Source organism: Brachycentrus maculatus, unplaced genomic scaffold (assembly GCF_059751285.1).
Source record: "Brachycentrus maculatus isolate JH-2025_06_01 unplaced genomic scaffold, ASM5975128v1 h1tg000085l, whole genome shotgun sequence".
In the NCBI taxonomy this organism is placed as follows: Eukaryota; Metazoa; Arthropoda; class Insecta; order Trichoptera; family Brachycentridae; genus Brachycentrus; species Brachycentrus maculatus.
The window spans coordinates 1,147,325-1,162,500 of NW_028280839.1; the positions used below are offsets into that span (position 1 = coordinate 1,147,325).

The 15,176-nt window shown below is 32.0% G+C and overlaps 1 protein-coding gene across 1 annotated transcript in view; it reads right to left on the bottom strand.

Annotated features, from left to right (window-relative positions):
* LOC148310926 (uncharacterized) overlaps positions 1-15,176 on the bottom strand; it is a 160,582-nt gene that overhangs the window by 87,537 nt on the left and 57,869 nt on the right. The window contains exon 2 of the mRNA XM_088257608.1: positions 6,738-9,052. Coding sequence (XP_088113734.1) covers positions 6,738-8,513 — 1,776 coding nt within the window. The 5' untranslated portion in view covers positions 8,514-9,052. The remainder of the gene's footprint in view (positions 1-6,737; positions 9,053-15,176) is intronic.

Below are 15,176 nucleotides of genomic sequence, written 5' to 3' on the forward strand. Positions count from 1 at the left end.
TTTATTAATTGATTCACAAAGCAGTAACTTTGCGGTAATACCTATCTATCTATTTTTAATTTAAATTTACATGGTATTTTACGGTTTTCAAAATGATGTAGAATGCACTAAACAATGGTTTTAAGAAATAGTGGTATACACAAAGCAAATTATTTAATTAGCAGTTCGCCTCGTCCACATTCATGCATGTCCTCATATTGCTCACTCCTTTGAACAACGTCATTTATCAAAAATGGTACATTTCAGTTGTGCATGTTTTTGTAATGCCCAAAAAATGTTCTGCATCCCGGCATGTTTTTAGCTTTATATTTACCCGCTATTTTATTTTGAAGAAAATGTATTGTTAAATTAGTTTTTTGAATAAACTAAATATTTTTCAAATGGAGAAAAAACATTGAGGTTTTACCATAAAAGATCTGTTGCATAGTAAAACGTTCAATAAGTGGCTTGGTATTTATTTTTATTACATTTTTTTTAAACTTAAAAAATAACCTCCTGAAAAAACAAGTTTTTTTGATATACATAAGGTTGTTGAAAGGAGTGAGCGATATATGAGAGTGATTACTTACGCGTTTTGTAAACGCATGCAGTTGTGCAAGCAAACTTGAATAGAATTAGATTTTATTAGGCTTAAATAATACGGTAATTTTTATACATATTACCTTTATTGAATAAATTTAACCGATAAATTTGGTTACGAAATCAAATATTATAAAACGTCATTAGCGTCTGCTTACTCACTTTTGCACGTATCTCCTTCCACACTTTCTATATTTTTATATCAAACGCAGTGTGAATGGCAAAAATCTATTTATTGTAATTATTATAGCATATCGATAGAAGGAATTGATTTAAAATCCGCATTTAATAGTTTGGCTTTATGGGAGATGACTCGTTATATGTGAGCCAAAACGTAATCGTTGATTTCTCCAATAAAATCGTAGTGAATTGACTTCACACGAGCTTAGAGATTAAAACAAATTACGTGTAAAAATATTAAAAATGTATATTTTTACTTCATCATCTTTTTCTTATCATTTACGTTAACTAAGTTTAAAAAATAGTTCAAATATATTTATTATTATTTAAGGTATTACTTAGTAAATATCACAATTTCTTGAAATTTATCAAATCTATTATGACCCAAACAGCGTGTTTGAAAATATTGTTTTTTGACATTTCAGCAAATATGAAGAAGATTATGGAAGTCTGGGCATTTACGGGGCTGACGACCGTCATAGGCTGGTTTAAGAAATCACTTTACACACGTGTAACATTCATCAATTGTACCCATTATTGACAATAACACTACTCAATACTGAGTACTCAATAATGGGTAGAATTGGTGAATATTACACGTGTGTAAAGTAATCACTTAAACCAACCTATGACGGTCGTCAGCCCATAAATGCCCTGACTTCCATATTCTTTTTCATCTTTTTTGAGATGTCAAAAAAAAATCGTTAAAATTTCTTTAAGTTGTTGTCTTTTTCTCCTCTTTTATACAAATTAAGAGTAAAAAAATTGTGAAAACGTATTATCAATGGGTCATCATTCTCTTTTTTTTATTCGAATTTAATATAAAAATAAAAGTCAAAATGTATTTTTAGTTGACCACCTTTTTCTTACGTTTTATGTATACAACTTAAGTGTAAAACATAACCAAAATGTATTTTTAGTTGACCACCCTTTTCTTATATTTCATGTTTACAAATTAAGTGAAAAACAAAACCAAAATGTATTTTTAATGTTGATCATGTTTTTCTTCACAAAATTTTAAGTGTATCCAAATATTTCTTCACAAATTCTCTAAATCTTTGTTCGTTAGTGGTCTAACGCAATTTAATTTTTAATAATCAACATGTCATTCAACAAAGTTAATGCCAAATCAATAGATAATACTTATTTATGGTGTTAACTTCTCATGGAATCTCGGCACAGGTTTGTATATCGCATCACACATTGTATTATTTGACCTACCTGTGTAGCAAAAAAAGAGAAATTCATTTTTTCGAATCGATTAAATGCTTTATGAAAATGTGAGTTAAGTATGCAGTTTTTTGTAGTTCCGTTAGCGATGTACCATAATGAATCAGTTGGGAGCTTGACTCGACTTGGTGAAATATTATTCCAACGTAACGGTGTTAGCGGTACTCGCAAAAATCATGTTTATAAGGTGTTTTTGTGAACCACTTAAACAAAATTATACGTCCAAAAACAGTTAGTCAAAGGAATATTAAGTTTTAATTATATTTGACTGTTTTTAATTAATTGTATTATTATACAAAATAACATATTTACGAGATAAAGAACGGAAAAAACATAACGGAAAAAATCGTCGAAAAATGCTATATGGTACACATGAAACTTCTTTTTCCTGGCTCCATCTCGACTCATCGTCTATGTAGACTGTTGGGTTCAGCTCTCCTCGTCCCCAGGTTGTATATCCATCTATCATATACAATGTCACCTAGGTCATGCCTTCGAATCATGTTATCTTTCTATATCATCCATTAATTTTTTGGTCTTCTCTAGATGTCTTTCGAGGAAGATCCATGGTGATCGCCTGGTTTACAATATTGTCACATTCTCTACCTCCTATATGCCCATACCATCTCAATTGCCTTTTCTCTACCTTACTATTGATGTCAGCGACCTAAGCATCCACGAATGCGTGAAACTCTTTATTTTGTCTCACATAAAACTTTATTCTTAAAAAAATCTTCATTTATGTAATTCGATGTATTTTAAATTTAAATTTCACTTGGTAAATACCACTTTTCTTTAAAATCTATTGTGACACGTGTTTCAATGCGTTTACCGTCATTTTTAAACTGTTTGAAAATGATGCAAAATACGTCGAAACACTTATCACAAGTAATTTTAAGAAAAAAAGTGATATTCACCAAGTGAAATTTTAATTGAGATTGGATTGACATTACCACAAAATGACCATCGATGTAGTTTGTGTAATAAATTGAATGGTTTTAAAATATAAATTTATATTATATGCACATATTTTATTAAAATTAAATACTTGAATATACCACTTTGAAAGGTTTTTTTTTATTTACGACTAGTTTCAATAACGACAGTTGTTTTCATCTTCTGGTACAAATTAAAACTTAAAACTTAAACGTTTTAATTTGTACCAGAAGATGAAAACAACTGTCGTTTTCGAAACTAGTCGTAAATTTAAATAAAACTCTTTAAAGTGGTATATTCAAGTGTTTAATTTTAGTAAAATAATCATGTCATTCCACAAAGTTAATGCCGAATCAATAAATAATATGTACATATATGTCAAATTCAATATTATAATAATTATCATTCATAATACCAAATTTCAAACATTGTGTTATTGTAAGTGTCTTTGATTTGTGTACAAAACATACTTTGCTGTTTTTCTTTTAATAATATTTCAAACGGTAAATGTTATACGTTTCTTTATTATACAAGCAACTCGTATGAAAAAAGTGGGGTTTTCTGGCTAAGAAATTCTGATTTATTTCTATAATCTCATGTATATATATTTAATACTAAGCTACTAATTATTTTCATTTGCAAGTCAAGTTAAAATAAGTGATCAAATTAGAAGCTTCATAAAACTTAGTAATCATGTTTTCAGGCTTCTCTGAAATAATTTATCATACATTTAAAATAAGGCTAAATAAAAAAGGTTACTCAAATCATCCACAGATGGCGCTTACAACATATACATCATATTGGTTTTACAACCCGTCGTAGGCTGGTTTAAGTGATCACTTTATACAAGTGCAATATTCTCCATTCTACCCATGATTGACAACCATACTACTCAAAATTTTTATGGGTTAAGGTTGTCATATCAAAGACTGGATTATTCCCTATAGGGATGATACGAGTATATCAATATGTAATACAGGTACATAAGCTATAAACTTCTCAAAATCTAAACTGAGGGTATAAAAAATAGGTTTAATTAACATAATTTACTGAATTTAGTCATGGAAGGTATTCGCAATTTATATTTAATTTAATCATCGTTACCTTGCTTTTTTAAATTCATTGTTAGGAATGGTAATCATCATTTTTATCGAATTAGTGAATCTAATATAATGACAAAAGAATTACACGAACCGTCGTGCCCTTGATCATAACGCCTTCTTCCATCTCCTCTTCTAAGGACTATTTCCTAATGATCTAGTCACTTCGAAATAATGTAATCAAATACACGAATACCTAGACGCTAATTTAATGTACTTAACTTGAACACGATGGCGCAAAATTAATCACTCTATTGGAAGATCTTACAATTTTTGGAAATAGCGTCGTAAATCAATCATATATGAAATTCGTAAACTAGACAGCTTCATTATACAACTAATTTAAGCTAGGACGCAAAATGCCGAACCCTCTTCTAGTGGAACGAAGGTCTGCTGATGACAGTCAACAGTCCGCCTTCTCCTGAGGAGTGCAACGTGGTTGCCTCCCAGCAATGAGAAAATGCTGAGAAGTTCCTGATTGGTTCTCACTGAATTATATCTCCTGTTCCCAACACAGATTTAAATAAAAACATATTTAATTAACTAGAATAAATAAATATCCACTGAATTATCTATAAACCTTGTAAATAATAAGCAAGGTAAATAATAAACGCTGTTTCCTTCTAAAAAATATTTATAAAACGGGCACAAATGTGTATTAACACTGGCGGCAGCCATTTGACTAATATCATCATTTTCACTTACAAAAAAAAATTCAGGGTCCAAATAAAGATTTCATTTAATCAATTTTTATTTTTAATTATTCAAAACGTTATTCAAAAACTAAATTGGATGATCAATTTTGCGCCACCTGAATCTGTTTGCATATAGCGGATGTTTAGTTCACAAATCGCTCACTCCTTTCAAGAACGTCAAAATAAAAAATCGTCAATTTTCAGTTACGCATGTTTTCGGAATGCCTAAAAAATGTACTATATCCCAGCAAAAGAGGCATATTTTTAACTTTATATTTACCCGCTACAGAGCAGAAAGTGTTGTTTTTCCATTTTGAAGAAAAGATATTGTTTAATTATTTTTTAAAATAAAATAAATATTTTTCAAATGGAGAAAAAACCTTCAGGCTTAACCTAAAAATATCTGTTGTACAGTAAAAAGTCCAATAAGTGGCTTGATACTTATTTTCAAAACATTTTATTATATTTTTAAATTAAAAAACGTTCTCCTGAAAAATCAAGTTTTTTGATTTATGACGTTCTTGAAAGGAGTGAGCGAAATGTTAAATGTCGTGGGTTTATTAGCAAAAAACGTTAATTTGAAAATATGCAATTTTGACTTAATGAAGCACATTATAATGTTTTCAACGTTCTATAAACTGCCAAAAAAAGGGAGTTTGTAATTTTATATATAAGTATGTGGTTTTAAAAGTAAATTAAACTAAATGTTTAATAGTGGGTAATTTATTCAGGCTTAAAGCTTTAAAAAATAACGATTATTCAAACAGGGATTTAAGAGTTAAAGTTTTTCGCTAGTATACCCACGATATGATGGACGTACGACGCCATTTGCAAAAATTATAACATCTTTCGATAAGGTGATTAATTTTGCACCACCCTGTATTAGTCTGATGGACTGTTTTCTCTCTATCCTAGATTCCTTACTTCCAATTGAGTACAAATGACATACATTTAACCAATTTTCATTTATGTGGGCACCTTGACCCGCTTCCAGAATCATTTTAGCAAAGCTTTGAGGTCCTTGTTCGTGAGATATTATTATTTGATTAAAAACGTGGCTAAGTCAATGTTTATGTTACCTTTTGAGCGCACAGCTGTTTCTGAGTAATACAAATTTGCAAATTACTGCTTAAATTGTTACACGTGTAAGTTTTTGAATATATTAGAGAGAGATATCGCTCACTCCTTTCAAGAACGTCATAAATCAAAAATCGTCAATTTTCAGTTCTGCATATTTTCGGAATGCCCAGGAAATATATAATATCCCAGCAAAAGAGGCATATTTTTAACTTAATATTTACCCGCTACAGGGCTGAAAGTGTTGTTTTTGCATTTTGAAGAAAAGGTATTGTTTAATAATTTTTTTAAATATCCTAAATATTTTTCAAATGGAGAAAAAACCTTCAGGTTTTACCTAAAAAGATCTGTTGCACAGTAAAAAGTACAATAAGTGGCTTGAGATTTATTTTTAATACATTGTGTTATATTTTTAAACTTTAAAAACGTTCTCCTGAAAAATCAAGTTTTTTGATTTATGACGTTCTTGAAAGGAGTGAGCGATATAATAAAACTGAACGTTTTATTGTACCTTCAAATAAGAAATTTTTATTTCATTAATTGATTCCTCAGTCACTTTGATGCATTTTTTAAATATAAAATGATTTCATTTTAAATTTAAGTTTTACTAGGTAAATATAACCATTTCTTAAAATCTATTGTGACATATGTTTCGATACAATCCGTATTATTTTTAAACACCGTATGTGAAGCTAGGTCTAAATTTTAGAGTTGAATCTTTGAGATGCATCTACATATATTTGTTCCACGGACATCACATTAAAATTTGGACTTAGATTCACATACGGTGTTTTAAAATGACGCGGAATGTATAAAAACACGTGTTACAATCAATTTTAAGAAACAGTTGTATTTACCAAGCAATATTAAAAAAAAATAGTGGTTTATTTTAATTGATTATCAATAACAATAACAATAAAAATAATAATAATAAACAAACCTTAGTTGGAGAGTTCTGCATTTGTAAGAAAGTGGCAATGCCAGCTCGTACTCGGTTCTTCACTCCTCTGATGGTTCCCTTAGCACTCTTGATAGTCGAAGGAGTGTCTTCATTCTTGAAGTCCTTGATACCGGCGAAGTACTCCATAGATTCCTCATCGTATATGTCACTATCACTAGAACCATTGCACACTCCTTTGTCGTTCACATCACCTTTTTTCTTAGACTTCTTTTCCGTATCACTCTCATTGTCGAAAACGTTTTCATTAAGATGGAAATTGTAATATTTGTCTGTATCGTATAAGAAGTTGTTACTGTAGAGTTGGTCGTGTTTCTGTTTTTCTTGCTCCAATTTTCTCTCTTCGTACGTGCTCTCGTTAACAATCGGCAATATCTTCGTATACGGCACATTCAAATCTTGAATCACGTTTTGGGAATACAAAACATCGGTCACTCTCGGTTTTCTGTTCTCGTTATTCACTTGCGATACCAGTTTGAAAGACGTCAAGTTTTCTTCTTGAGGTGCTATGATTACTTCCCTTTTGTATTCAACGGGTTCCGGGGTTTTTTGGATATCCAAATCTGCCCACGATGTTTTGTTTACTGGTTCTTGAACGGTTATTGTGTTGAGTTTGATGGACCTGTCTCTGATGTCTTGAAGAAGTCCTTGAGGTAGGAATCCACCAGAACTCTGGGAGTTGTTCGAGAAAGCCAGCATGGCGGGTGCAGCTGGGACTGCACTGTCAACTTGATCTGTGGACACTGATTTTCTTCTCTCTGAGTTGAGGATGGCGGCTTTGAGGATCTCCGATTTGAATGTGACCGCGGCTGATTCCTCGTGCAGACTGGCCGCGCTGAGTTCGCTGCTGTTCAAGGAGTCGCACGAGATATTGCTCTCACTGTCCTCGGAGTCCACCTCCGCTCCGCTGCTGGTGACGCTTGACGCTCTGTCGTGGGTGGTAGCGCCAATTACGGTAACGCTCACGCGTTTGTGTCCCGTGCCATTGGACTTGGAATTCTTCTTTTTGGGCAACGGGGGCGGAGTCCCGTCCAAGTCGCTGCAAGTGCCAGAGTCCAAAGTATCGCTCGGAGAGCACTGGCCGCTCGACATCAAGTTGGTAGGGGAGCAAGGAAAAGCGTTGCAGAAGAAGTAAGGGTTGTTCATATTTCCGTTTGTGGCGGTTTTCATGATGGTTTCCGTCTTTTGAACCATTTCTTCCGTGCTTCTGTCTATAAGGCTTTTGGTGTCCTCGCTTCCTACGTTTATTCTTACGCAGCTATTGTTATTTTTAGAATTTAGATACGCATCGCTCGAGTGTTCTTCTGCGCTACTGCTCTCGCAAATATTGACTATGAATTTTCCTATCGTGTTGATGGGGCTGGATTGGTTGAGGTTGACTTTGGTGTTGGTTCTGAAGGGGGTTCTCTCGCGGGTTTCTTCCTTGGACGGGGTGACGCGGTCGGGGGTAGAGTAAGAGTCAGGGTTGATTCTGATGGTGACGACGTGCCCGTTCCGCGGTGCGGTACCGACTGACGCCGGCTGCTGGTCTGCCGCTAGGAATACCGCCGAGCAGCGAGATGCGCCGTACGAAGACGTCGCGGCTGCACTAACCGCCTTAGAACCAGTTAGAGTGGAGTCGGATGCAGGGTTCCCACAATCCGAGCTGCTTTCGTAATAATTCTTAATTTCACAAGTCTGCAGCGAGGTGCGCGGTTTTGTCTTAGGCGGAAGCGCCGGCGGAATTGCATTATGAGACAGCATCGTTATACTTTCCATCTTGTTAAAAAAAATATTTCTTATATCCGCGTAAGTAATCCAATTAACTATTTTAAATTATATTAACATTTTATTATTCAATCCATTGTGGCACTTTCATCATAAATTAAAAAATAGCGAGCACATTAAGTCGATGATTCAAGCACGCTCCAAAATCTCAGATAAGAGTGAAGAGCCTTTTAATAACAAATTTATTAATCCACATAAAATTAACTTGTTTTGTCTTCTCGTATGTGGCAACCCTGGCACCTTATTAAGAAGACTAGATCACGCTATTCGTATGCTGCGCGCACATGTTTCTGTACAGATTAACAGTTACACTTAAATCCGCACTAACACCAACTTACCCACACAATTCACTAACTGTTTTCACTCTAACCAAAGTTACACGTATAATTGCGATTTTTTACTGTTTTCCCTTGGCTTGTTTCGGTAACTCGTTTAATAATAATATACTAAGCGAATTATGGAACGGTTTTTTCCCATAGATAAAATTTCGTAGTTACTCTTTCTTTCACTGAATTTCGCCGTTGTCACATCTGAAACAAAGAAAAATCATCATTATAAAATAGAAAGAAAAGTGAAAATAATCCATTGTCCATAATTTAATCATTTTAAAGATATAGTAAATTCCAAACAGATAAAGATAACAAGCTTCTCTTATGGACCATAACTGTCATTACGGAGAAAAAGTTAATGATATAAATTAATTTACGTCTGAACGCATAATAGCCTTAAACTAGAAATAGTATTACGTTTTAAGTATATTTTTATTCAATATTATTATTATTTATTACATCAGATACTGGATTATTCACCCTACAGATGATGTAGTAATACTATAGGTGTATCTTCATATGAAACATTTAATTACTTATATATTTAACATATTACATATATAAGTCAAATATATAATATTCCCGATGAGTAATTTATATTTCTTATTTTGGGACATGGGATTAAGGTTAACAAGACTGGAACACAAATAATAAAGTTGAAAAAAAGATTTTAAAAAATAACCAAAACTAATACATGGCAAAATATAAAAACAATAAACAAGTATTATAAATAGGCATAAGAAGAATATTTAAAAGAAATAAATGAGAAGTATAAAAGGTGAGAAGCAAATTCAAATAAACAAATGAGAAAATATAAAAAATGAAAAATAAATTTTGTTTAAAAAAAAGTGCCACTGGCCAATAATGATTTTGTAACTGAAATTTTGATGACTGATTTGGACTAATTTAATCGTTCTTATTCAAAGTCTATACGGTGACAAGTTTTGATGGTACGTCAAGTTTTGATGTTACAGTCATATTATTGTTTGTATGGACCCCATACGTTGAAACTGTAATATTGGTTGGTATCTAGACATGTTTTAGTTTAAGGTCTAAGGGATTAAAAAAAAGTATCGATAATTATGGAGTAACAGTGGAAATATATTGACTTATTGATATTAAATACGAAAGCATTATATGTTTATATATATTGTATTTAAACATAAATAATTATATAAACTTTAGTCAATATCAGAATAAAACATATCCATAACTAAAAAATTAGACGTGCTACATTTTTTTTGCATCCGTTTTTGAATTCAGCTATGCAAAGTGCATAAAGATCAGGTATTTTCATGCCAGTTACAAAATAAAAGTTGTAAATTGTTAGCCAGTGCTATTATTGTATTGCATTGTATAGGGTCCGCCATCTAAAGTTTTTTTTTTTCAACTAGTGCTTATTTCGTGAATGGTAACACTTAGCTCATGTCTGATTTGACAGATAATTAGTTTTATCCTTCCGCTAAGCGAATATGGTTGTGTATACGCTTGAACAACGCTGGGAAATATTGCGACATGCGACTTACAGAAGATGCCGATTTTGCCAAAAAAATCATCTTTTCGGATGAAGCTCATTTTGATCTTGGCGGGTATGTAAACAAGCAAAATTGTCGTATTTGGGGCACAGAAAACCCGCACGCATACATTGAAAAGCCGGTACACCCAAAACAAGTCACTGTTTGGTGCAGATTTTGGTCCAGAGGCATAATTGGGCCATTTTTCTTTGAAAATGAGCAAGGAGTGGCCGTTAGTCAATGGCGATCGTTATCGGGCCATGTTGAACGGATTTTTGTTCACAAAAATTGAAGAGGAGGATATTGGCAACATTTGGTTTCAACAGGACGGCGCTACGTGCCACACAGCCGAAGCTACACTCGATGTTTTGCGCCCCATTTTCAAAAAAAAAAAGTTATTTGGCGGACCCTTTACATGTCGCTCACTCCTTTCAAGAACGTCATAAATCAAAAAAACTTGATTTTTCAGGAGAACGTTTTTAAAGTTTAAAAATATAACACAATGTATGAAAAATAAATATCAAGCCACTTATTGAACTTTTTACTATGCAACAGATCTTTTTAGGTAAAACCTGAAGGTTTTTTCTCCATTTGAAAAATATTTAGTTTATTTAAAAAAATATTAAACAATACCTTTTCTTCAAAATGCAAAAATAACACTTTCTGCCCTGTAGCGGGTAAATATTAAATTAAAAATATGCCTCTTTTTCTGGGATATAGTACATTTTCTGGGAATTCTGAAAACATGCACAACTGAAAATTGACGATTTTTGATTTATGACGTTCTTGAAAGGAGTGAGCGATGTATGTATGTTGATATGGTAGCCTTAATGACGTTTAAAAACATAAAGAAACCACTGAATGCACAGCAAAGTAAATCAGGCTAAAGAAAGCTGCGAAAACATTATGTATTTTTTGTTGTGCTTATAAATGAGTTGAACAATTTAACGCTTCATTAGTAATCTGTACGATTGTATTTTAAGCCAAATTGTTGGATGTATCGTTAAATTCAATCGTTCGGTGTGAGTACAATATATGCACAAACAACAACGGTTTAAAGATATCGTTATATACAGGGTGTCTTATATAACATAAATTTGATTTTAACGAGTCCACTTATGAAAATATTCCCATTGTGATTCATTTGTCGTATTTTTCAGTTTTAATTTTTTTTATACAAATGTGAAATCGTAATAATTAAAATTTAATTTAAATAATTTTATTGTAATATTTTAATTTTAATTTTAATGACCTGATGATGGAATGATTTTCAGAAATTGGTAGTCACAAATGAGTGTTTAGAAAAGTGGTATTAAACAAACTAAGCAATGGATGGGAAGGTTAGTGTTTTAGAACCATACTACAATGTTATCAATGCTTTTAATATACAAAATATAAAGTTGATTTAATTGTTAGTTTCATAAATTACAATTTCTTTATAAAACCAACAAACAGACGCTGCTTCCCCGCAGGGGTAGACTGGAATGAATGCTACACCAATCTGTCTTTGAAAAGAGTCTTCGTCTTTTCCACATTCATGCGTCTGCTCATACCCGCCGATTATTAAGACTCCTGATCTGACCACTTTTAAGTGTTTGAAATAGATACTTGACCATGGCAATTTTTCCCGTTCTTCATCTGATTTTGCATCTTAGTTCTTTCTTCACTCATTCATTCCACATATCTAAATAATTTTTATTTTATTTACTACATTTTATAACAAAGCTTCAAAGACTTTTTCTTTCATTCATTCATTCATATCCGCGCTCTTCGTAGAAGATATCGAGTCAACAAATTGATTCCTCGCCAAATATTTCAACTCCTTTACTCTACTTTCAAGTATTGAAATTACTTGCCAAGTTTCCCTGCATTTTGCTAAAATTTAGATTTTTTTGAAAGAACATTAAGAGATTATCACCTAAAGCGCGATGGCCTCAAACAAAACGCGCCCAGCGGTGGTGGGTCTGATCTGACCCAGTACAGAAATCGCCTTTTAGGCGTTTTTCGTCGGGTTTTTATATTTTATATATTATTCAAAATAGCCTACATAGCAATAGGATAATGTGTCATAAGTTTTGTATGAGAATTTTCAAGTTTTTGATAGTTTTGAAATTAAATTATCCAAGCGCATAATTTTACATCCAAACGCGACCGCGCGCTTCGGCTCACTACCACAGACTAACTAATTTATATACTCACTACTACCGCGGAGCATGTCACACGCGCATGTAGCATGGTTGGCAATGAAGCAGTGATTGTAAACATTTTTATTTTTACTGAATTCAAATAATTTGTGTTTTTAATTTCATAACTATATTTAAGTCAACATCATAACAGATAGAATTATTAACAAAATGCAACTAAGTAATTATCTTCAAATATAAAACGTGGCAGTTAGCTCCAAAAACCACAAAATGATTCTAGGATTTTGAGTTAATATTTCAAGATAAATTTTTGTCCATAATGCAATTAAAATTCATTTTAAATACAGTGAAAATATTTAAATTTTCATTGAAAAATATATACGGAATTGCCCAAAATGGTGTAAATATTCATTTAAAGTTCGCCATTTCTTACATAAACATTTTGCAGGTTTTAGAAATTATGAATACAATTTTGTACGAAACCAAATAAAACTAATTATTATAAAAATTTTATATACAAGTTCGTTAGACATAATAGGTATGATATTTAATTTTATTATTGACCAATAAATTGTTACCAAAAAATAAGAGGACAATCGGTACTTTTCTTGTTGAAATCGATGTTTTTATCACTTACTGACATTTCTTATAAAACCACGTTTTCCGTTGCACTTTCAAATTCTGAATCTAAGGTTTTTGAATTCTAAATCACTGTCATCTGCGCTATTCTCTCACTTTTCTTTCACTTTTAGAACTGTCCAAAAGTCGTTCAATCTCGTCATGAGATAATTATTTTTTTCCTGCCATTGTGGTAAAGTATCGAAAAGATTTAAAAAAAATAAAACTAGAAATCGTTCAAATATAAAACAGTTTATTGTGAAGGTCTGTGTTTTGTAATATTAATATTTTTTAAATGTAGATTTACCTTATAGTCTATATATATGATATTTAATCCGTCATACAAGTAAACAAATAAATCAGTTAAAAACAAATATAAAAAAAAAACAATAAACGGAAACAATCGCCAAAGATTGACAATGTATGCTTTTGTTTTTGGGATTTCAAAATCACGGCAGACGGCACACTAACACATTGATAGCGATCAACTGACCTTACTCAATATGATTTTTGATATTTTATTTGTTCTTTTTTTTTTAAATAACTCATTTGAATCTGGTCCAATAATTTTCGTTTGTATCTCAATTTGTAGGTAATTTTTTGAAGAACGATTAAACTCAAGGAAAACGACGTAAACAAATTACCTATTACGTAATCAATAATTTTCCGCGATGGTGGGTCTGACCAGACCCACCATCGCAGAGGAAGTGTTATTATGGCTTCATCACATTTTTCAAGTAACAGTACCATATTTTATTTATTGTTTTGGCATTAACTTTTTGGTAACACATGTTACAATGATTAAAGAAAACACTTGTTTTTTACCACTTGAGTTTTATTATAGACTACATATTTCAGAAGTTAAACTTCCATCATTCAGGTCTGTATAATAACATTATGTATATATAGTTATTATACAGATCTGAATGATGGAAGTTTAACTTCTGAAACATGTAGTCTATAATAAAACTCAAGTGGTAAAAAACAAGTGTTTTCTTTAATCATTGTAACAGTACCATATTTAATGCTTCAAAACGAAGTAAAATTTTTATTTATTGTTTCGGCATTAACTTTGTGGTAAGACATGTTACAATGATTAAAGAAAACACTTCGTTTTTTACCACCTAAGTAAATTACTCAGGTGGTAAAAAACGAAGTGTTTTCTTTAATCATTGTAATTAAAAATTTAATTAACGAATTAAGTATTTTTATGGAAAAACACGTATTATATAACAAACTTGCTCTGAGAACGAATTAAGTACATACGTTTTGCATTGAGTCACTTTATAAAACCTCCACGTCCGTAGTGTAATGGTCAGCACGCTCAGCTACCGTTCTGGAGGTCCCGGGTTCGATTTTAAGGGGGGGTCAAATAAATATAAGTGATTTTTTTATCTGTAATATTTATTCAATATTACCCTGGACTGGTACCTGAAATGCCAGTCCAGGGCTGATCACCTTTCCTTCATATGTAAACGATCAATAAAACACTGCATTTATATGAAGTAGTGCCCTATGCACCATTGGGGTGCGGATAAGGTTTAAAAAAATAAAATTATAACTATTTTTTATGAGCGTTTTTCAGATTTACTTTTAAACAGCCTGTATATATAACCGTTTACTGGTTTATCAGAAGTTTAACGTTAACCGATCGTAGCGCAATCAGTTATTCAAGCATTGTGTTAAGAATACTAATCGTAAAGTAATAGTCTTTATAATAATACACAGAATCAGGTTACAGCCAGGCCGAATGTGATTTCACTTTTATTTTTGTTATTTTTATTGTTGTTTTCCGGATTTGTAAACGGATATCACGAAAACGGACTTAAAGAGATTATACACTAACCTCTTAACCGAACTTGAGTATGTACATTTAAGAAATATTTATAAAAAAAGATTTTATTACAAATAAAAATGTATGGTTTATGTACATATAATAAATGCTTTGAGATTTTAACTGACGAACTATCACGCCGCTTTTCGCAGAGGTAGGCAGAGAGAGTAGAACGGCACACGACTCAGTCTTTAAAAACATTATAACAGACCAGT